General features: G+C 46.3%; 1 protein-coding gene across 1 annotated transcript in view; it reads left to right on the forward strand.

The window, feature by feature from the left end:
* Positions 1–23,009, forward strand: part of LOC147106466 (CD9 antigen-like) — a 49,893-nt gene that overhangs the window by 6,495 nt on the left and 20,389 nt on the right. The window contains exons 2-4 of the mRNA XM_086009667.1: positions 447–549; positions 6,159–6,256; positions 20,945–21,019. Of these exons, the coding sequence (XP_085865793.1) occupies positions 447–549; positions 6,159–6,256; positions 20,945–21,019 (276 nt within the window). The remainder of the gene's footprint in view (positions 1–446; positions 550–6,158; positions 6,257–20,944; positions 21,020–23,009) is intronic.

Consider the following 23,009-nt stretch of genomic DNA (forward strand, 5'->3'; position numbering starts at 1 on the left):
CGCAAATTGGCTGCCGCGTTTCCTACATTACAACAGTGACTACACTTCAAAAAGTACTTCATTGGCTGTAAAGTGCTTTGGGATGTCCTGGGATCATGAAAGGTGCTGTAGAAATACAAGATAGATAGTTCTTTCTTTCTCTCTCTCTCTCTCTCTCTCTTTCTCCTCTCTCTTTCTCTCTCTCTCTCTCTCTTTCTCTCTTCCATCCCTCCTTCCCTGAGTAGGTGGTATTAAGCCTACACCTTGTGCTCCCATGAATGGTGTTAGACAGGAAATTCCACAATATTGACCCAATGATGATGAATCCGAGGATAATTCATCTGTCAGAATAGCTTGACCCATCACCTTTACTAATTGTATTAATATCTGCCACTGCTGCCCATAAAACGTTCAATGTTGACAATGTTGTGGCCTCATGAATCATCCCTTTATTTGTTGCTTTCCAGTTGCTGGGACTCATCATATTGCTGCTGGCATTTTGGTTTCGTTTTGATCAGAGGACAAGGAACCTTTTTGAAGTTGCTGAACATGCGACCAGTTTCAATTTTGGTGAGTTATCGAAGAGACTTTCTATATTGTGAGCGGCAATTAAAGCCTGAACTCTGGCTGCTTAAAGCTTTTGTTCCTCCCAAACTTTACTTCTTCTCCCTGCGCTCTGGGAGCACAAGGCGTAGGCTCAATACCACCTCTCTAGGACCCCTCTCTGCTATAATCCAAAACTCGGCTGACCGTGTCCTAACTCGCACCAAGTCCCGTTCGCCCATCTCCCCTGTGCTTGCCGACTTCCATTAGCAGCCGGTTAAGCAACGCCTCAATTTTAAAATTCTCATCCTTGTTTTCAAATCCCTCCATGGCCTCGCCCCCTCCCTGTCTCTGTAATCTCCTCCAGCACCCCCCCCCCCCCGAGATATCTGAGCTCCTCCAATTCCGGCCTCTTGCGCATCCCTGATTTCCATCGCTCCACCATTGGCGGCCGTGCCTTCAGCTGCCGAGGTCCTAAGCTCTGGGATTCCCTCCCTAAACCTCTCCGCCTCTCTCTCCTCCTTTAAGACGCTTCGTAAAACCGACCTCTTTGACCAAGCTTTTGGTCACCTGTCCCAATATCTCTTTATGGGACTTGGTGTCAAATTTCATTTGATAATCGCTCCTGCGAAGCGGCCTTGGGACGTTTTACTTCGTTAAAGGCGCTATATAAATACAAGTTGTTGTTGTTGTACACCTTTCTCCAGACAGGTAGACTCTGTCACCAGGTGTCATTTATTGTCCATACCTGGACCCGCAGAATGACAACAGACCACTTGAGTTGGCATGCGTGTGTGGAGGAGGGGGAGGTGGGGAGGGGAAGGAATGTGCAAGGGGGAAAATGAATTTCCCATCCCTCGCTGTCAGGCAGGACCTTTTCTCTACTTGGAATTTAACCCAATAGAATGATACAGCTCAGATTCTACCCGCTGTTATGTTCATTAATAACTAGTCGTTTTTATTAAGAACAACTAGCTTTTGCTAGACACTTTATTGAGCACATGTGGACTAGGTACAGTATCTGTAGAGGCCTCCATCTTGACTGCTGCCTTGTGGGTAGCCTAGTGCATCGTGGGTAGCCCACTCTTATATACATACAGCACCACCTAGTGTACCATTCCAGAATGACAGGTTACTGATCATTACATCCCCCTTTCTTTGAGGTTAAACAAAATCAGTATCAATCAATATCAATCAATAACAACATAAACATCTTCAACAGTCAATACATTTTCAATGTAGTTTTCTTTGTACTCAAAGATTAAGTCTATCAGGCTTTTTTACTTCACATGTGGACTAGGTACAGTATCTGTAGAGGCCTCCATCTTGACTGCTGCCTTGTGGGTAGCCTAGTGCATCGTGGGTAGCCCACTCTTGTATACATACAGCACCACCTAGTGTACCATTCCAGAATGACAGGTTACTGATCATTACACCCGCCGTGCCGGTACCTCTTTCAAGGAGCTCTCCAATTAGTCCCAGTCCTTCTGCTCTTTCCCCATAGCCCTGTAAATTGTTTCCCCTTCTAGTATTTATCTAATTCCCTTTTGAAAGTTACTATTAAATCTGCTTCCACCACCCTTTCAGGCAGCGTATTCCAGATCACAACAACTCGCTGCGTAAAATGATTCTCCTCATCTCCCCTCTGGTTCTTTTGCCAATTATTTTAAATCTGTGTCCTCTGGTTACCAACCCTCCTGCCGCTGGAAACAGTTTCTCATTATTCACTCTATCAAAACCCTTCATGGCTGACTCATGATGTGGACTTTATTATGTAGGGAAATGGGGTAAAGTGCGTGGTATAACATGGTTATCTGCCCCAGTTAACACTCAGCCATCTGAATAAAGACGATCAAGCAGATGGTAAATTATGATTCATAAAATACACCTGTTTCACTCTATTCAGGTCTAGTCTGCATCCTTTCTGAGTTTAATGAGCGTCACAGTTTAGTTTACCCGGACTTCAAGGGTTAAGTTACGAGGAGAGATTACACAAGTTAGGGTTGTATTCCCTGGAATTTAGAAGGTTAAGGGGTGATCTGATCGAAGTTTTCAGGATATTAAGGGGAACAGATAGGGTAGAGAGAGAGAAACTATTTCCGCTGGTTGGGGATTCTAGGACTAGGGGGCATCATCTAAAAATTAGAGCCAGACCTTTCAGCAGTGAAATTAGGAAACACTTCGACACAAAGGGTGGTAGAAGTTTGGAACCCTCATCCGCAAATGGCAGTTGATGCTAGATCAATTGTTAATTTTAAATCTGAGATTGATAGCTATTTGTTAACCAAAGGTATTAAGAGAAACGGGGCAAAGGCGGGTAAATGGAGTTAGGTCGCAGATCAGCCATGATCTCATTGAATGGCGGAGCAGGCTCGAGGGGCTGAATGGCCTCCTCCTGTTCCTATGTGCCTGGGGTGGGGAGGCGTACAAAACACTCTGACGCCTAGAAATTCATTGACACGCCGCCCATTTTAAACTGGTGTGAAACTGGTGCAGAAGCATCCAATATGGTGGAGGCGCAGATTCTGAGCCGAAGTGCGCCACCCGCCATATTGGTATCCGCATCAAAAGATGCTTCCAGGCCCGCACCTGAAAACCAGGTCTACATGTGGCCTAACCAGGCGGACCTTAAAGAAACCGCTACAGACCACTTGAGTTGGCATGTGTGTGTGGAGGAGGGGGAGGTGGGGAGGGGAAGGAGCTGCACATTGGAAGGAATATGCAAGGGGGAAAATGAATTTCCCACCCTTGCTGTCAGGCAGGACCTTTTCTCCACTTGGAATTTAACCCAATAGAATGATATAATATAAAATACTGACCTGTGTGTGGGGTCGGGACGGGCAGCAGTGCTGCTGGACACCGCTCGCACCGCTCCCGACTACCTCCCCCTCCCCTCCCCTTCCCCACTCCCTCCCCTCCCTCCCTCACCCCCTCCCCTTCCCCACCCCCTCCCTCCCTCACCCCTCCCCTCCCTCAATCAATGCCCCCTCCCCCTCCCCAACCCTTCCCCTCCCCTCCCTCACCCCCTCCCTCACCCCCTCCCTCACCCCCTCCCTTCCCTCGATCACTGCCCCCTCCCCCTCCCCCTCCCCCTCACCAACCCTCCCCTTCCCCCTCCCGCACCCCGTCCCCCTCCCTCACCCCCTCCCCTCCCTCCCTCCCTTCCCTCGATCACTGCCCCCTCCCCCTCCCCAACCCTCCCCCTCCCCCACCCCCTCCCCTTCCTTCCCCCGATCACTGCCCCCTCCACCTCCCCCACCCCCTCCCCTCCTCCTCCCTCCCAGGGCTAAAAGGGTTAAATTACGAGGACAGGTTGCACAGACTGGGCTTGTGTTCCCTCGAGTTTAGAAGATTAAGGGGTGATCTAATTGAGGTGTTTAAGATGATTAAAGGAGTTGATCGGTTCGATAGAGAGAAACTATTTCCTCTGGTGGGGGGAGTCCAGAAGAAGGGGGCAGAACCTTAAAATTAGAGCCAGGCCGTTCAGGGGTGATGTCAGGAAGCACTTCCTCACACAAAGGGTGGTGGAAATCTGGAACTCTCTCCCCCAAAAGCTGTTGCGGCTGGGGGTCAATTGAAAATTTCAAAACTGAGATTGATCGATTTTTGTTAGGTAAGGGTATTAAGGGTTACGGAACCAAGGCTGGTAAATGGAGTGAAGATACAGATCAGCCCTGATCTCATTGAATGGTGGAACAGGCTCGAGAATCTCATGTGGGAGACTTATGTTAGGACCTGTCCCTGGGGTACAACACAAAGGACCCCCTGCGCGTCTATATTCAAGGGTGATATTCACCCTTCCTTCTGCAAATGCTGTAGATGTAAAAGTGTCAGTTACGCACGTGAAATGTACAGAAAATGATGCAGTTCAGATTTGCGGGAGTAGATTTATGGAGCAGGTCAGGTTGGGACTTCCCTAGCAGGAGACAAGCAAGTCAACAAGATGGGGCCACATCCACCTCTTCCTGTCCAAATCGGCCACTGATTGCTTTTAAACAATTACAAGGATTTGCTGAGCTGATACATCCAACCCTGCCCTTCCTTCATAAGATTAGCTCTCGTTGTGATTGAAATTCACAGCTCAATCTTCACGCTGGCCTTGGAGGGGGTGCTGCGTAGATACACCAGAATGATATCGGGGCTAAAAGTGTTAAATTATGAGGACAGTTTGCACAAACCTGGCTTGTAAACCCGTGAGTTTAGAAGGTTGAGTGGTGATCTAATCGAGGTGTTTAAAATGATGAAAGGATTTTCTGGGATAGAGAGAGGAACTATTTCCTGTGATGAGGGAGTTCAGAACAATCTTAAATTTAGAGGCAGGTCATTTAGGAGTGAAATCAGGAAGCACATTTTTACAAAAAGGGTAGTGGAAATCTAGAATTCTCCCCCTAAATAAGCCGTGGAGGCTGGGGGTCAATTGTAAGTTTCAAGCCTGAGGTGGGTAGATGTTTGTTGGGTAAGGGTATCGAGGGAGACGGAGCACAGATGGGTCAATGAAGCTGTGACACAGATCAGTCGGGATCAAATAGAATGGCGGAATAGGCTCGAGGGGCTGAATGGCCTCCTCCTGTTCCTATAAGCTCTCCCGCGCCTGCCCCTCTCGCCTACCCCCACCCCCCCCACCGCCCCACATAAACCCCAAGGACATCGGAATGATTTTCCGCTAAGCTGTAGGCTTGCCTTGGAGAGCAGCTGTAATAATAGAAATTCTGTTAATACTTTCTGCTGATCGTGCCAATCCTGGGGAAATATTTTCCCCTGTTGTTTAATGGCAATGATGACAGAGATGGATTAAACCTCAGTTCCAAAAAAAAGGGAGTGAAATTATTAATATTTCTTGTGAAAAATCGGATGTTGCTCATTATGGCCTTGTTATCAGAAACCAATGTGGCAGTTTCGTGCTGGTAGAAATTAAAATAACCTGTTAGCATCGAGGTCACCTGTCCGGTGAAGCTCAGGTGCAGCAACTCTTTCGGCAGAATGCCCATCGAGCTTGGTTCAGTGCTGCTATTGGTCGCAGTGGGCCTATTAGATACTGAGCACTCATCCCACTAACGACCATCAGCTTGTCTACCTTCCTTCCTTCCTTCCCTCCCCCTCAATTCCTTCCTTCCTTCCATCCTTACTTCCTACTCTCCCTCCCTGCTATCCTCCCTTTGTTCTTTCCTTTCTTCTTTCCTTCCCTCCTTCCACCCCTCCATCCTTCTTTCCTTCATTCCTTCCTTCCTTCCTTCCGTCCTTCCTTCTTCTGTTCTCTCCTTTCTTTTTTCTTTTCCTCCTTCCTTCACTTCCTTCTTTATTTCCTTCCTTCTCCCCTTCCTTTCCTACTTATTTACTTTCTTTATTTCCTCTTTCCTTCTTTTCTTCCTTCATTCGCTTCTTCTTTCCCTTTCTTCCTCCCTTCCACCCTTCCCTTCTTCTTTATACGATGCCGTTAAGAAGGAAAGAAAGACTTGCATTTCTGTAGCGCCTTTCACAACCACCGGACGTCCCAAAGCGCTTTACAGCCAATGAAGTACTTTTTTGAAGTGTAGTCACTGTTGTAATGTGGGAAATTAGATGAAGTAGGGTGGGAGGAGGCTCAAACAAAATGAAAAAAATGATCCTGAATTTTACAATTTCTGCTTCCCCACTAGGTATCTACGCCATGTGGACAGCAGGAGGTTTGCTGTTGGTCGCGGGTTTCACAGGATACTTTGGTACAACTCGGGAATCAAAGTGTCTGCTTTGGATTGTAAGTACACACTAGTTACACTCGGAGCCTTGTACGTGGGACTTGGAAATGTTATCAGCACTGGTGCAGGTATATCAATAAGAGTAAAAATGACTATTAAAACTTAATTATTCCAGTGAATGTGTAGTCTGGTATATTGGCTGTATGTGTATGTTATCTGTGTGTTTCTCTCCATCTACCCTATCAACTTCTTTCAAAATCCTAAAAACCTCAATCAAATCACCTCTTAACCTTCTATATTCCAGGGAATACAAGCCTAGTTTGTGTAATCTCTCCTCATAATCTAACCCTCGGAGCCCTGGTAACACTCTGGTGAATCTGTGCTGCACTCCTTCCAAGGCCAATATATCCAATCTATATTAACGATTTGGAGGAAGGGACCGAGTGCAACGTATCCAAGTTTGCCGACGATACAAGATGGGAGGGAAAGCAGTGAGTGAGGAGGACATAAAAAACCTGCAAAAGGACATAGACAGGCTAAGTGAGTGGGCAGAGATTTGGCAGATGCAATATAATGTTGGAAAGTGTGAGGTTGTGCACTTTGGCACAAAAAATCGAAGAGCAAGTTATTATCTAAATGGAGAGAAACTGCAAAGTGCTACAGTACAAAGGGATCTGGGGGTCCTGGTGCTTGAAACACAAAAAGTTAGTATGCAGGTGCAGCAGGTGATCAGGAAGGCCAATAGAATCTTGGCTTTTATTGCAAGGGGGATGGAGTATAAAAACAGGGAAGTCTTGCTGCAGTTATACAGGGTATTGGTGAGGCCACACCTGGAATACTGCGTGCAGTTTTGGTTTCCATATTTAAGAAAAGATATACTTGCTCTCGAGGCGGTTCAGAGAAGGTTCACTCGGTTGATTCCAGAGATGAGGGGGTTGACGTATGAGGAAAGGTTGAGTAGGTTGGGACTCTACTCATTGGAGTTCAGAAGAATGAGAGGCGATCTTATCGAAACATATAAGATTGTGAGGGGGCTTGATCGGGTGGATGCGGTGAGGATGTTTCCACTGATGGGTGAGATTAGAACTAGGGGGCATAATCTTAGAATAAGGGGCTGCCCTTTCAAAACTGAGATGAGGAGAAACTTCTTCACTCAGAGGGTAGTAAATCTATGGAATTTGCTGCCCCAGAGAGCTGTGGAAGCTGCAACATTAAATAAATTTAAAATGGAGATAGACATTTTCCTAGCAGATAAGGGAATTAGGGGTTACGGGGAGAGGGCAGGGAAGTGGACGTGAGTCTAGATTCGGATCAGCCATGATCCTATTGAATGGCGGAGCAGGCCCGAGGGGCCGTATGGCCTACTCTTGCTCCTATTTCTTATGTTTTTATGTTCTTTCTCAGGTGCGGTGCCCAGAACTGCTCACAGTGCTCCAGATGTGGTCTGACCAGGGCTTTGTGTAGCTGTAACAAAACTTCCTCCCCGTTATATTCTAGCCCTCTAGTTATAAACGCTAACATTCCATTAGCCTTTTTGATTATTTTTTGTATCTGACTACTACATTTCAGTGATCTGTGTACATGGACCCCTAAATCTCTTTGGACCTCCACTGTTCCCAGCTTTTCACCTTTTAAATAATACTTGGATCTCTCCTTTTTTGGTCTAAAATGGATGACCTCACTCTTACCTGTGTTGAAATCCATCTGCCACTGTTTCAGCCACTCACTCAATCTATCGATGTCTCTGTAATTTTATGCTCCCGTCAACACTACTTACTATGCGACCAATCTTTGTGTCATCGGCAAACTTGCCGATATGACTCTCTATTGTGTTACCTAAGTCATTAATAAATATAGTGACTAGTAGAGGTCCCAGCACAGACCCTTGTGGGACACCACTAGTCAATTCCTTCCAATTTGAGTACCTACCCATTATCCCTACTCTCTGTCTTCTACTGGCTAACCAATCTCCTAACCAGGTCAATAATTTGCCATAAATTCCATGAGCTTTAATTTTAGCTAACAGTCTTTTATGTGGAACCTTATTGAATGCCTTCTGGAAGTCCATATAAACTGTATCCGTAGACATTCTCCTGTCTGCTACTTTAGTTACTCCCTCAAAAATTACAATTAGGTTCGTTAGACATGACCTACCCCTTATAAATCCATGTTGGCTCTCTCTAATCAGCTGAAGTTTCTCTAAGTGCTCAGTCACTCTGTCCTTAATTATAGATTCCAATAACTTCCCACAACAGATGTTAGACTAACAGGTCTGTAATTTCCTGGTTTCTCTCTCTCACCTCTCTTAACTAATGGAGTTACATTTGCAATTTTCCAATCGAAAGGGACAATTCCTGAATCGAGAGAACTTTGGAAGATTATGGCTAAAGCACCTGCAATTTCCTCACCTCCTTCCTTTAAAACCCTGGGGTGGAAACCATCAGGTCCGGGGGATTTAGAATCATAGAAACTTACAGCACAGAAAGAGGCCATTCGGCCCATCGTGCCTGTGCCGGCTCTTTGAAAGAGGAGTCGTGCTTAGTCCCACTCCCTCACTTTTATCAGTCCTTAATGTCATTATTTTGTCTAATATCGTTTTCTTGCTTATGTTAACTTTAGCGAGTTCCAGTCCTTGATTCATTATTAGTTTACCTGGAATATCAGGTACATTATCCTCGTCCTATATTGTGAAGACTGACACAGTCATTATTCAACAAGTCTGCCATTTCCTTATTTTCATTTGCAATATTACCCATATTTGTTTATAAAGAGCCCACATTACCCTTGACTCCCCTTTTTCTTCTAATAGAATTACAAACCATTTTGTGTTAGTCTTTATATCCCTCACAAGTTTCATTTCGTATTTTTTTTGCAACTCTTAAAATCTTTTTTCTGTCTTCCTTTTCTGTTCTTTATATCTCTCCCAGTTCCCAGGTTTGGGCCGAATGGCCTGTTTCTGTGCTGTACATTCTATGTACCAGTAATTTAAGGCTTGACCCACGTTCAGGGTATGTGCACTGTACCGTGCTGAACACCCCATCATTTCCTCTTCAGCTGTCTGACTAATTTGGAAATTTATAGAAATTTGACAGATCTTATACAGAAGAGCAATTTGTTTAAAAATAGAACCAGGCAAAGTTTCAACAAACACCAGCACCTGACAGAAACAGAGTTTAGTCTGTGGTCTTGTTATAATCCGATGCTCTGTGACTCTCCCTCGAGGGAACTATGCTGCAGAATGCCTTATTATTTTCTGTGACGGTTGTTAAAACTTTTTGGACTTATGAAGTAAAAAGTACCAACAAAAGTGATATACCTATCAATTCATCCAATGAAAAGCGACGAGTTAAGATAGTAACTATAGGTTTTTATTGGCTAAATAACAGAGCCCACCCTCGTGGGCGATTGGGTCCAACAAGGAGGAATACCAGCCAGTCGACCACCTTTATACCTGGGCAAGCAGGTGGAGCCATGGGCGGAGTCAGCTGTGGTCAGCCCAGGTATAACAGCGTGACAAGAGGAGACCTTGTGTAGTGACACAACAGTGTAAACAGTGATAACCATAGTGTAACGATATATACAGTGATAACCATAGTGTAACGATAGTGAATGATAAAAGTGGTTTACCACATTCACCCCTTGTTTAGATTTGAGTCCGGCGGGGTGAAGTGTACTACCAGTTCGGGTATGTCAGTCTGTCCGGAGGCCTCGTAAGTCTTTCTGATCGGCGCAGCAGCGGCGGCGGTGATGCAGTATCCGATGTTAATGCTGGTGTCTGCGTGGTCGGCGAAGGCTCGTGGGGTTCCGGCATGCCGTCTACCTGGGCTGGATTTGGGGGGGTGGGGGGTAACGGTGGTGTCTCAGGGGTGCCCGAGGGTGCAAGGTCTCGTAAGGAGACTGTGTCCTCCCGCCCGTCTGGGTATGCCACATAGGCGTACTGGGGGTTGGCGTGCAGGAGGTCCACCCTCTCGACCAGGGGGTCCGTTTTATGGGCCCTCACGTGCTTTCGCAGCAAGACGGGCCCCGGAGAAGTCAGCCATGTTGGTAGCGAGGTTCCCGTAGTCGACTTCCTGGGGAAAACAAACATTCGTTCATGGGGGGTGGTGTTAATGGCCGTGCAAAGCAGTGACCAGATGGAATGCAGTGCTGCCGGGAGGACTTCCTGCCAGCGAGAGGTTGGCAGGCCCTTAGACTTTAAGGCTAAGAGAACGGCCTTCCAGACAGTCGCGTTCTCTCTTTCCACCTGGCCGTTCCCTCGGGGGTTGTAGCTGGTGGTCCTGCTTGCAGCAATGCCTCTCGCTAGTAGGAACTGGCGAAGTTCCTCGCTCATGAAGGATGAGCCCCGGTCGCTATGTATATAGTTCGGGAACCCGAACAAGGCGAAGAGGTCGTTCAGGCATTTGATGACCGTGGTACTGGTCATGTCTGGGCAGGGGAAGGCAAAGGGGAAACGGGAGTACTCATCAATGATGTTGAGGAAGTACACATTACGGTCAGAGGACGGGAGGGGCCCCTTAAAATCGATGCTCAAGCGCTCGAAGGGGCGGGTGGCCTTGATCAGGCTTGCTCTGTCCGGCCTAAAGAAATGCGGTTTGCATTCGGCACAGGTTTGGCAGTTCCTGGTCATGGTCCTGACCTCCTCGATGGAGTAGGGCAGGTTGCGGGCCTTAATGAAGTGGTAAAGTCTGGTGACCCCGGGGTGGCAGAGGTCGTTGTGGAGGGTCTGCAGTCTATCAATTTGCGCGTTGGCGCATGTACTTCGTGATAGAGCATCTGGGGGTTCGTTCAGTTTACCCGGCCGGTACAAGATCTCATAATCATAGGTGGAGAGCTCGATTCTCCACCTCAAGATCTTGTCGTTCTTGATTTTGCCCCTCAGCTTGTTATTAAACATAAAAGCGACCGAACGCTGGTCGGTGAGGAGGGTAAATCGTTTGCCTGCCAGGTAATGCCTCCAGCGTCTTACTGCCTCCACGATCGCCTGGGCCTCCTTCTCGACCGAAGAGTGTCGGATCTCAGGGCCCTGGAGGGTCCTTGAGAAGAAGGCCACAGGTCTCCCCGCCTGGTTAAGGGTTGCTGCTAGGGCGAAGTCGGATGCATCGCTCTCCACTTGGAAAGGGATGCACTCATCCACCGCGTGCATTGTGGCCTTAGCAATGTCTCCCTTTATGAGGGAGAAGGCTGCGCACGCTTCTGCCGTCAGGGGGAAGGAGGTTGACTTCATGAGGGGTCTGGCTTTGTCCGCATAATTCGGCACCCATTGGGCATAGTAGGCGAAGAGCCCCAGGGTTCTCTTCAGCGCCTTTGGACAGTGGGGGAGGGGAAGCTCCATGAGGGGGCGCATTCTTTCGGGGTCGGGGCCGATGACTCCGTTCTCTACTACGCAGCCGAGGATGGCGAGACGCGAGGTGTTAAACACGCATTTCTCCTTATTGTAAGTGAGGTTCAGCCGTTCAGCCGTACGGAGGAATTTCTCCAGATTAACATCGTGGTCCTGCCGGTCGCGGCCGCAGATGGTGACGTTATCTAGATAAGGGAACGTGGCCTGCAGCCCGTTCTGGTCAACCATCCGGTCCATCTCCCTTTGGAAGACCGAAACCCCGTTGGTGACGCCGAAGGGAACCCTAAGGAAGTGGTAGAGACGGCCATTCGCCTCGAAAGCGGTATACTGGCGGTCCTCTGGGCGGATAGGGAGTTGGTGATAGGCCGACTTAAGGTCGATGGTGGAGAATACCCGGTACTGTGCAATCTGATTGACCATATCAGATATGCGGGGAAGGGGGTATGCGTCCAGCTGGGTGTACCGGTTTATGGTTTGGCTGTAGTCGATGACCAGGCGGTTTTTATTGCCGGTCTTAACGACTACGACCTGGGCACGCAATGACCCCACTCCTAACTCATTTATTGGCCGAGTCTCGGTGATGTATTTATGGCATTCTGCACTAGCTGTTCACAGCTGCAATGCTAAATAATCTTATCCTGCGACCACAAACTAGAGAAAGTGTCAAACTAAGTTAAACTGTGTTAAACAAAGTTAAACTGTGTTAAACTGTGTTAAACTGTGTTAAACAAAGTTAAACTGTGTTAAACTGTGTCAGACTAAGTTAAACTGTGTTAAACTATGTAAAACTGTGTTAAACTATGTAAAACTGTGTTAAACTAAGTTAAACTGTGTCAGACTAAGTTAAACTGTGTTAAACTGTGTTAAACTATGTAAAACTGTGTTAAACTAAGTTAAACTGTGTCAGACTAAGTTAAACTGTGTTAAACTGTGTTAAACTAAGTTAACACAATAGCAAAATACTGCGGATGCTGGAAATCTGAAATAACAACAGAGAATGCTGGAAATACTCAGCGGGTTGGGCAGCATCTGTGGAGAGAGAAACAGGGTTAACGTTTCTGGTCTGTGACCCTGCATCAGAACTGGAAAAAGTTAGAGATGTAACAGATTTTTAAGCAAGTGTAGGAGCAGGGAAAGGGGTGGGGGGAGGGGAGGAAAGAACAAAAGGGAATGTCTGTGATAGGATGGAAGGCAGGAGCGATTTAAAAAAGAAAGAAAGACTTGCATTTATATAGCGTCTTTCATGACCACCGGATGTCTCAAAGCGCTTTTTAGCCAATGAAGTATTTTTAAAGTGGAGTCACTGTTGTAATGTGGGAACAGTAATGTGCCAAAAATGTGCCAAAAGCCAAAAGGGATGATGGTGCAAGGCAAAAGGAGTTGGTAATGGGACAAGTTAACATAGAAACATAGAAGATAGGAGCAGGAGTCGGCCATTCGGCCCCTCGAGCCTGCTCCGCAATTTAATGAGATCATGGCTTATCATCCAAATTCAGTACCCTGTCCCTGCTTTCTCCCCATACCCCTTGATCCCTTTAGCCTTAAGAAATATATCTAACTCCTTTTTGAATATATTTAATGAATTGGCCTCAACTGCCTTGTGTGGTAGAGAATTCCACAGGTTCACCACTCTCTGGGTGAAGAAATTTCTCCTCATCTCTGTCCTAAATGGCTTACCCCTTATCTTTAGACTGTGACCCCTGGTTCTGGACTCCCCCGTCATTGGGAACATCCTTCCTGCATCTAGTCTGTCTAGTCCTGTTGGAATTTTATAAGTTTCAATGAGATTCCCTCTCATTCTTCTAAACTCCAGCGAATATAAGCCCAATCGACCCAATCTCTCCTCATACGTCATTCCTGCCATCCCAGGTATCAGTCTGGTGAATCTTTGCTGCACTCCCTCCATGGCAAGAACATCCTTCCTCAGATAAGGTGACCAAAACTGCACACAATACTCAAGGTGTGGTCTCACCAAGGCCCTGTACAACTGCAGCAAGACATCCTTGTTCCTGTACTCGAACCCTCTCGCTACGAAGGCCAACATACCATTTGCCTTCTTAACCGCCTGCTGCCCCTGCATACTTACCTTCAGCGACTGGTGCACAAGGACACCCAGGTCTCGCTGCACTTCCCCTTCTCCCAATCTATTGCCGTTCATATAATAATCTGCCTTCCTGTTTTTGCCACCAAAGTGGATAACCTCGCATTTATCCACATTATACTGCATCTGCCATGCATCTGCCCAATCACCCAAACTGTTCAAATCATACTGGAGTTTCTCAGCATCCTCCTCACAGTACACACGCCCACCCAGCTTTGTGTCATCTGCAAACTTGGAGATATTGGGGGAGATATTCGGTATCACCCCATTTGGGGCTCAATTATCGGCCGGGTGCAAAGATTAACGCCTGGCGCTAATTATCGCCTCCAACTGCAAACTTGGCTTTTATCGCCCCTGGAGGTGATTGGAGCGCTAAATCAGGTGCTTCACATCTGTGTGAAGGCGCAAAGGTCAAGGAGCGAGGCGCTAACTCACAGCGCTGGCGAAGCTCATGTGATGTCAGTCAGCAATGGAACACAGGCACACTGGCACCGTCCAATTCTTAAAGGGGAGTTCTGATGAAAGGTCATCGACCTGAAACATTAACTCTGTTTCCCTCTTCACAGATGCTGCCTGACCTGCTGAGTTTCTCCAGCATTTTTTGTTTTTATCTTAAAGGGGAGGGTCGATCTTGCTCTCCATCCACATCCTGCTCATTGCAGCCTTGAATTTCGGCCTGGAGAGACCTGTACATCAAATCTGCTGGAAAGAACAATGGAGAGACCCAGGGAAAGAGCTCGGAGTGCAGCCCCCACAGTCTCTTCTAAATCGATACAAGGAAGGGCAAATCAAAATGAACCTGCAAAGTGCTGCTCAGTACCCAAAACTCCTTCACACAGCGTTGAATCTCTCCAGAAGTCTCTCTCTCTCTCAGAATGCGTGGTGCAAAAATGTCACCAACAAAAAAAGGCAGGAAGCGGTCGCCTTTAAATAGCGCTCCCCCAGTCCCTTTCTGACTGCAAAACGCTCCCCTCAACCTGTCTTTGCTAGCGGTAAGGCGGTAAGGCAGGGGGCGCCACTCAATTTCCAGTCCGGGGCGCTACCGGGGCGTTGCGCACTCGACTGACGTCACAATCTGCCGGCGCAGGAGTTCGTGGCTGCCGCAAAATGTCCGGTCAATTTCGCGAGAGGCGCAGATATCACCGCGCCCGGGCGCTAGTTGGTTTGCTCCCTGCTTAGCGCCCTCTTAAGGTGCTAACGGGTGGCGCTACCAACTGAATTTTTCCCCCATTACATCTAGTTCCCTCATCTAGATCATTAGTATATATTGTGAATAGCTGGGGTCCTAGGACCGATCCCTGCGGTACCCCACTAGTCACTGCCTGCCACTTGGAAAAAGACCCGTTTATTCCAACTCTTTGCTTCCTGTCTGCCAACCAGTTCTCTATCCAAGTCAGTACCTTACCCCCAATCCCATGTGCTTTAACTTTGCACGCCAATCTCTTATGCGGGAACTTATCGAAAGCCTTCTGGAAGTCCAAATACACCACAGCCGCTGGTTCTCCCTTATCTATTCTACCAGTTACATCCTCAAAAAATTTCAGTAGATTAGTCAAGCACGATTTACCTTTTGTAAATCCATGTTGACTTTGTCCGATCCTGTCACTGTTTTCCAAGTGCTCTGCTATTACATCTTTTATAATGGACTCTAGCATTTTCCCCGCTACTGTTGTCAGGCCTATAATTCCCCGTTTTCTCTATAGCACCTTTTTTGAATAGTGGGGTAACATTAGCTACCCTCCAATCCATGGGAACTGTTCCAGAGTCTATAGAATTTTGGAAGATGACCAGCAATGCATCTAGTATTTCTAGGGCCACTTCCTTGAGTACCCTAGGATGTAGATTATCAGGCCCTGGGGATTTATCGGCCTTCGATCCCGTCAATTTCCCTAACACCATTTCCCTACAAATACTGATTTCATTCAGTTCCTCCCTCTCATTAGACCCTATGTTCCCCGACATCTCTGGGAGGTTATCTGTGTCCTCCTTTGTGAAGACAGAACCAAAGTATGTATTTAATTGGTCAGCCATTTCTTTGTTCCCCATTATAAATTCCCCTGATTCTGACTGCAAGGGACCTATGCTTGACTTCACCAATCTTTTTCTCTTCACATATCTATAGAAACTTTTACAGTCAGTATTTATGTTCCCTGCAAGCTTACTCTCATCATCTATTTTCCCCATCTTAATTAATCCCTTTGTCCTCCTTTGCTGAATCCTAAACTGCTCCCAATCCTCAGTTTTGCTGCTTTTTCTGGCCAATTTATATGTCCTCTCCTTGGATCTTATGCTATTCCTAATTTCCCTTGTTAGCCACATTTGAGTCACCTTCTTTGTTTTATTTTATGCCAAACAGGGATGAACAAATTCTGTTGTTCATCCATGCGATCTTTAAATATTTGCCATTGCCTATCCGTTTAAGTAACGTTACCCAATCCATCCTAGCCAACTCGTGCCTCATACCATCGTAGTTTCCTTTATTTAAATTCAGGACCCTAGTCTCTGAGTCAAATACTTCACTTTGCATCTTAATGAAGAATTCTATCATATTATGATCACTCCGCCCCAAGGGGCCTCGCACAACAAGATTGCTAATTAACCTTTCTCATTACATAATACCCAGTCTAAGATGGCCTGATCTCTAGTTGGTTCCTCAGCATATTGGTCCAGGAAACCATCCCGTATACACTTCAGGAATTCCTCCTCCACAGTATTGTGACTAATTTGGTTAGCCCAATCTATATGTAGATTAAAGTCACCTATGGTAACTGCTGTGCCCTTATTGCACGTGTCCCTAATTTCCCATTTAATGCCACCCCCAACCTCAGCTTTACTGTTTGGGGGTCTGTATACAACTCCCACTAACGTTTTCTGCCCCTTGGTATTTCTCAGCTCTACCCATACAGATTCCACATCATCAGAGCTAATATCCTTCCTTACTATTGTGTTAATCCCCTCTTTAACCAGCAATGCAACCCCACCTCCTTTTCCTTTTTGCCTGTCTTTCCTGAATATTGAATACCCCTGGATGTTGAATTCCCACTGTGTGAATATGAGTATTGACATCACATGACCAGCGACGGTGTCGATTACTCATTTCTTATTTACTAATCAGAAATGCAATTAACCACACCTGGACTCCCCAATTAGCCAGATGTGGCCAGTGGCTAACGTATCGAACAACACTGGTATAGCCGAGTGGTACCTTGCCATTCCACCTGAGGGTCTTCCACCACCCCCCCCCGCAAGGCTACTCTTCATGTCCCACCGGAATCAGTGCAATGCCAGAGAAGGCGACTGATCCGCTCTACGATTGATTATCTTAGTCGAGTAAAGGTTTGGTGATGGCATGAGTTCCACTGAGGCCTTTCAAGAGGATTAAGGGAGTAATTCCGTAGGAGATCCTGGAAACTCCCTCCCACTCCGCACACCAACCCCAGCCCCAGGGTTGCAGGGATAGAAATCCCCTCCCTGGGTCTTCCCCGTCCAGAATTTAAAGATGCGGTTTAAATGGGGGTGGAATCCCGGCAGACTTGAATATTCCAGAATGATCCCGTGGCTAAAAGGGTTAAATTCTGAGGACAGGTTGCACAGACTGGGCTTGTATTCCCCTGAGTTTAAGGGGTGATCTAATTGAGGTGATTAAGATGATTAAAGGATTTGATAGGGTGGATAGAGAGAAACTATTTCCTCTGGTGGGGGGAGTCCAGAACAAGGGGGCAGAACCTTAAAATTAGAGCCAGGCCGTTCAGGGGTGATGTCAGGAAGCACTTCTTCACACAAAGGGGAGTGGAAATCTGGAACTCTCTCCCTCACAACCTGTTGAGGCTGGGGGGTCAATTGAAAATTACAAAACTGAGATTGATCGATTTTTGTTTGGCAAGGGTATTAAGGGATACAGGACCAAGGCGGGTAGCTGGAGTTAAGATACAGATCACAGATTAATGCGTGGCTAAAGAGTTGGTGCAGGAGGGAGGGCTTTAGTTTCCTGGATCACTGGATCTGTTTCTGGGGAAGGTGGGAACTGTACAAGTCGGACGGGTTGTACCTGAACCGGAACGGGACCAACATCCTTGCGGGGAGGTTTGCTACTACTGTTGGGGGGGAGGTTTAAACTAACTTGGCAGGGGGATGGGATACAGAGTGGAGCTATAGTAGGGGGTGATGCACATCCAAATATAGAGGAAAAAACAAGTAAGCCTGGAAGGCAGAGCAAATATGTAATGGCACAAGGGAGTATGGCAAGACTGAATCATTTATTTTAATGCAAGGAGTCTTGCGAGTAAGGCAGATGAATTGAAGGTGTTGATGAACACATGGGAGTATGATGTTGCTAGCACAGAGACATGGTTGAGGGAGGGGCAGGACTGGCAGCTCAATATTCTGGGGTATAGAATCTTCAGGCGAGTCAGAGGGGGGTGTAAAAGAGGAGGGGGTGTTGCAATATTAATCAAGGAGTCAATTACTGCTGTAAGGAGGGATGATATCTTAGCAGGTTCCTCTAATGAAGCCATATGGGTAGAAGTTAAAAACAAAAAGGGGGCAAGCACTTTGCTGGGAGTGTACTATAGGCCCCCAAACAGTCAGGGGGAGATAGAAGAACAGATATGTAGGCAAATCTCAGAGAAGTGTAGAAATAATAGGGTAATAATAGTAGGGGATTTCAACTTCCCCAATATTAACTGGGATAGTCAGAGTGTGAAAGGCTTAGAGGGTGCGGAATTCTTAAAGTGCATCCAGGAGAGCTTTCTGAGCCAGCATGTAGAAAGTCCTACAAGAGAGGGGGCGGTACTGGACCTAATTCTAGGGAATGTAGCCGGGCAAGTGGTAGAAGTGTCAGTAGGATAGCATTTTGGTGACAGTGACCATAATTCGGTGAGATTTAAGGTAGTCATGGAAAAGGACAAAGATGGACCGGAAATAAAGGTTCTAAGTTGGGGGAAGGCCGATTTTAATATGATAAGGCAGGATCTGGCCAAAGTGGACTGGGATCAGCTACTTGTAGGAAAATCCACATCAGAGCAGTGGGAGTCTTTCAGAAAGGAAATAGAGAGAGTACAACGCCAACATGTTCCCGTAAAGGTCAAGGGTGGGACCAACAAACCCAGGGAACCCTGGATGTCAAGGGATATACAAGAACGGATTAGGAAAAAAAGGGAGGCTTTTGGCAGATACAAATGACTAAAAATAGTGGAAGCCCTAGAGGAGTATAGAAAGTACATGGGGGTAATTAAAAATGAAATTAGGAGAGCGAAGAGGGGGCATGAAAAAACACTGGCGGGCAAAATAAAGGAAAATCCCAAGGTGTTTTATAAGTATATTAAGGGCAAGAGGATAACCAGGGAAAGAGTAGGGCCCATTAGGGACCAAAATGGCAATCTCTGTGTAGAGCCGAAAGACGTGGGTGAGGTTTTAAATGAATATTTTGCATCTGTATTCACTATGGAGAAGGACGATTTAGGTATAGAAATCAGGCAGGGGGATTGTGATATACTTGAACAAATTAGTATTGAGAGGGAGGAGGTACTAGCTGTTTTAGCGGGCTTAAAAGTGGATAAATCTCCAGGCCCAGATGAGATGTATCCCAGGCTGCTGTGTGAGGCAAGGGAGGAGATTGCAGGGGCTCTGACACAAATTTTCAGAACCTCTCTGGCCACAGGGGAGGTGCCAGAGGACTGGAGGACAGCTAACGTAGTAACATTATTCAAGAAGGGTAGTAATGAGAAACCAGGGAATTACAGGCCAGTGAGCCTAACATTAGTGGTAGGGAAATTATTGTAAAAAATTCTGAGGGACAGAATTAGTCTCCACTTGGCGAGGCAAGGATTAATCAAGGATAGTCAGCATAGCTTTGTTAGGGGGAGATCATGTCTAACCAATTTGATTGAATTTTTCGAGGGGTGACTAGGTGTGTGGATGAGGGTAGTGCAGTTGATGTAGTGTACATGGACTTTGGTAAGGCTTTTGACAAAGTCCCACATGGGAAACTGGTCAAGCGGGTAAGAGCCCATGGGATCCAGGGCAATTTGGCACATTGGATCCAAAATCGGCTTAGTGGCAGGAGGCAGACAGTGATGGTCAAAGGTTGTTTTTGTGACTGGAAGCCTGTGTCCAGTGGTGTAACGCAGGGATCGGTTCTGGGTCCTTTGCTGTTTGTAGTGTACATTAATGATTTAGATATGAATGTAGGAGGTATGATCAGTAAGTTCGCAGATGACGCGAAAATTGGTGGAGTGGTAAATAGCGAGGAGGGAAGCCTCAGACTACAGGACGATATAGACAGGTTGGTCAGATGGGCAGAACAGTGGCAAATGGAATTTAACCCTGAAAAGTGTGAGGTGATGCATTTTGGGAGGATTAACAGGGCAAGGGAATATACAATGAATGGTAGGACCCTCGGAAGGACAGAGGATCAGAGGGACCTGGTGTGCATGTACTGTACATAGATCCCAGGAGGCAGCAGGACAGGTAGATAAGGTGGTTAAAAATGCATATGGGATACTTGCCTTCATTAGCCGAGGCATAGAATATAAGAGCAGGGAGGTTATGATGGAGCTGTACAAAACGCTAGTTAGGCCACAGCTGGAATATTGTGTGCAGTTCTGGTCGCCACATTATAGGAAGGATGTAATTGCATTGGAGAGGGTGCAGAGGAGATTCACCAGGATGTTACCTGGGCTGGAGCGCTTCAGCTATGAAGAGAGACTGGACAGGCTGGGGTTGTTTTCCTTAGAGCAGAGAAGGCTGAGGGGGGACCTGATTGAGGTGTACAAAATTATGAGGGGCATAGATAGGGTAGATAGAAAGGAACTTTTCCCCTTAGTAGAGGGGTCAATAAACAGGGGGCATAGTTTCAAGGTAAGGGGCAGGAGATTTAGAGGGGATTTGAGGAAAAGCTTTTTCACCCAGAGGGTGGTTGGAATCTGGAACTCACTGCCTGAAAGGGTGGTAGAGGCAGGAACCCTCACAACATTCAAGAAGCATTTAGATGAGCACTTGAAACGCCACAGCATACAAGGCTATGGTCCAAGTGCTGGAAAATGGGATTAGAACAGAGGGCTTGATGGCCGACGCGGACACGACGGGCCGAAGGGTCTCTTTCTGTGCTGTATTACTCTATGACTCTATCAGCCATGATCTAAGTGAATGGCGGAACAGGGTGAAGGGGCTAAATGGCCTCCTCCTGTTCCTATCTTTGAACCAAGGAATTTGAGGGCCTATATCTTTACAGCAATAAAATAGGTCAAATCAGAGAAGTGATCATGCGAGCCCTGAGTTTCACTCACTGCCACCTTTCTCTTTCAGTACCTTGCCCTTCTGGTTGTTTTATCTCTAGTGGAAATGGGAGTTGCGATCTGGGCCTTTGTACAAAAAGATGAGGTATGTTTATTTCGTGTTTGATGCAACGTGCTTTTATTTATGATTTTCTCGCGGCCAGTGTCAGCTAACTGCAGTGTACGAATTTATTTTGCCAAGATAGTGTTGAAAATCGCATCAAAAATTAATTCCTGTGATCTGGATCCCTGAACGTTGTCACAGAATATATGAAATGTTGGAATCTGATCGAGTTATTTACAGCAATGTATCAAACTGAAGATGCCACCTTCAAATGCGATGTTGATTGTAATAAATTGCTTTTACAGAGGGAATCTTTACACTGTTAGATTATAGTGCGGTAAGGGGAGGTGCCAAACTACAAGTAAAAGTTTCTCACCCATCACCCTGCTCTTCGCTGACCGACATTGGCTCCCAATTCCCCCAACACCTCAAATTTAAAATTCTCATTTTTGTGTTTAAATCCCTCCATGGCCTCGCCCCCTCTCAATCTCTGTAACCTCCTCCAGCCCCACAGATTTTTTCTTCAAATCAATACCTGGGAAATTGAGTCCTCCCTGATTTCTCCATCCAATGATGGTATTGTAAGCCACCAAGGCTGGTTTCCCTTCCCATAAAAATCTCTCGGATGGACTTTTCCGCCCACTCAGGAATATCCTCCACCGTCAATAAGTACCATAGCTTAGATAGCAGGAGAGCGGACACCACTGTCGCTCTTTCTTGCACTTTCAACCACCTTCTTTCCCATCTTCCCAAAATCTTTTTAAATTTCATAACCTTTGGTTCCCAATTTAATCGATCCACTTCATCCCTGTCTTTCTTGCACCCCATATGCATCCCCAGAATTTCCAAAACCTCCACCACCTTAAAGGGGCTTTCCCCCAACCATTCCCCTTACCCCTTCCTGCAATCAGGCATTGGGACTTACTATAATTCACTCTGGCACCTGAAGCTCTACAGTACTCCTCCACTAGTCCCATAGCTTTCCTCACTAACTCCACATCTCTCAACGTTAAGGTTGTGTCATCTGCATATTGATGTATCACCGACACCAGCCCGGAACTGGGAACTGCAATCCCAACTACACCTTGTTCCTTTTGCATCATGTAACCTAATGGTTCTGCTACCAATGTGCACAACAATGGGGACAGAGGACAACCCTGTCTCACTGATCTCTGTGTCGGAAAATACTTGGATAAAAAACCATTACATTTAATACAGCTAAATGTGTTTGAATAAAAAATCCTTATCAACTCAATGAAATTTTTCCCGAAAACAAATGCTTCCAAAACCATCAATAAAAACCCCATGAGAGACCCTATCGAAGGCTTTCTCTTGAGCTATCTTTAACACAAAAGCTTCCCTCCCACTCACTTCCATGATCTCGATCGCAACTTGGATTGAGGCCACAGAGCCTGCGATGTCCCGGCCTATGGCTCCATAGGACTGAGAGTGTAAAGCTATCTGCGGCAACACCTCCTTCATACGATTTGCCATAACCTTCGCCAAGATCTTATAATCCACATTTAATAATGTGATGGGCCTCCAATTCTTCAGAACCCTTCTATCCCCTTTATTTTTATAAGCTAAGCTTATGACACCTCTCCTCATAGATGGGGCCAAGCTTTCCTCAATTTTAATCTCCTTAAAAACCTCTAAGAACAATGGACTTAAAATGTCTAAAAACTCTTTATAAAATTCTGCACTCTTTATAAAAAACTCTTTATAAAAGCCGATCGGACCCTGGGCTTCCCCCCCCCCCCTTCATTCCACTTATGGCTACTTTTATTTCTGCTAATCCTACTTCTTTGTCACACATGCTTCTCTCAACAAACCAGGGAAGGAGCTGACTGGTAAGTAGGACCTCATGAGTATTTCTACAGTCCAGTCATTGAAGTAAAAGTAAGGTCTCTAGTTTAGAGTAAGTAGTGTTTAAAGTGAAGTAAGGTCCCTAGTGTATTTAATATTCTTTAATTTAAAGGAAGTAAAGGGAGTAAATTAAGGGTAGGACATGGCAGAGCAGCTCGGCAGCGTG

This window comes from Somniosus microcephalus, chromosome 16 (assembly GCF_052327205.1).
Source record: "Somniosus microcephalus isolate GS21.2 chromosome 16, FLI_Smic_1.0, whole genome shotgun sequence".
Classification (NCBI taxonomy): domain Eukaryota; kingdom Metazoa; phylum Chordata; class Chondrichthyes; order Squaliformes; family Somniosidae; genus Somniosus; species Somniosus microcephalus.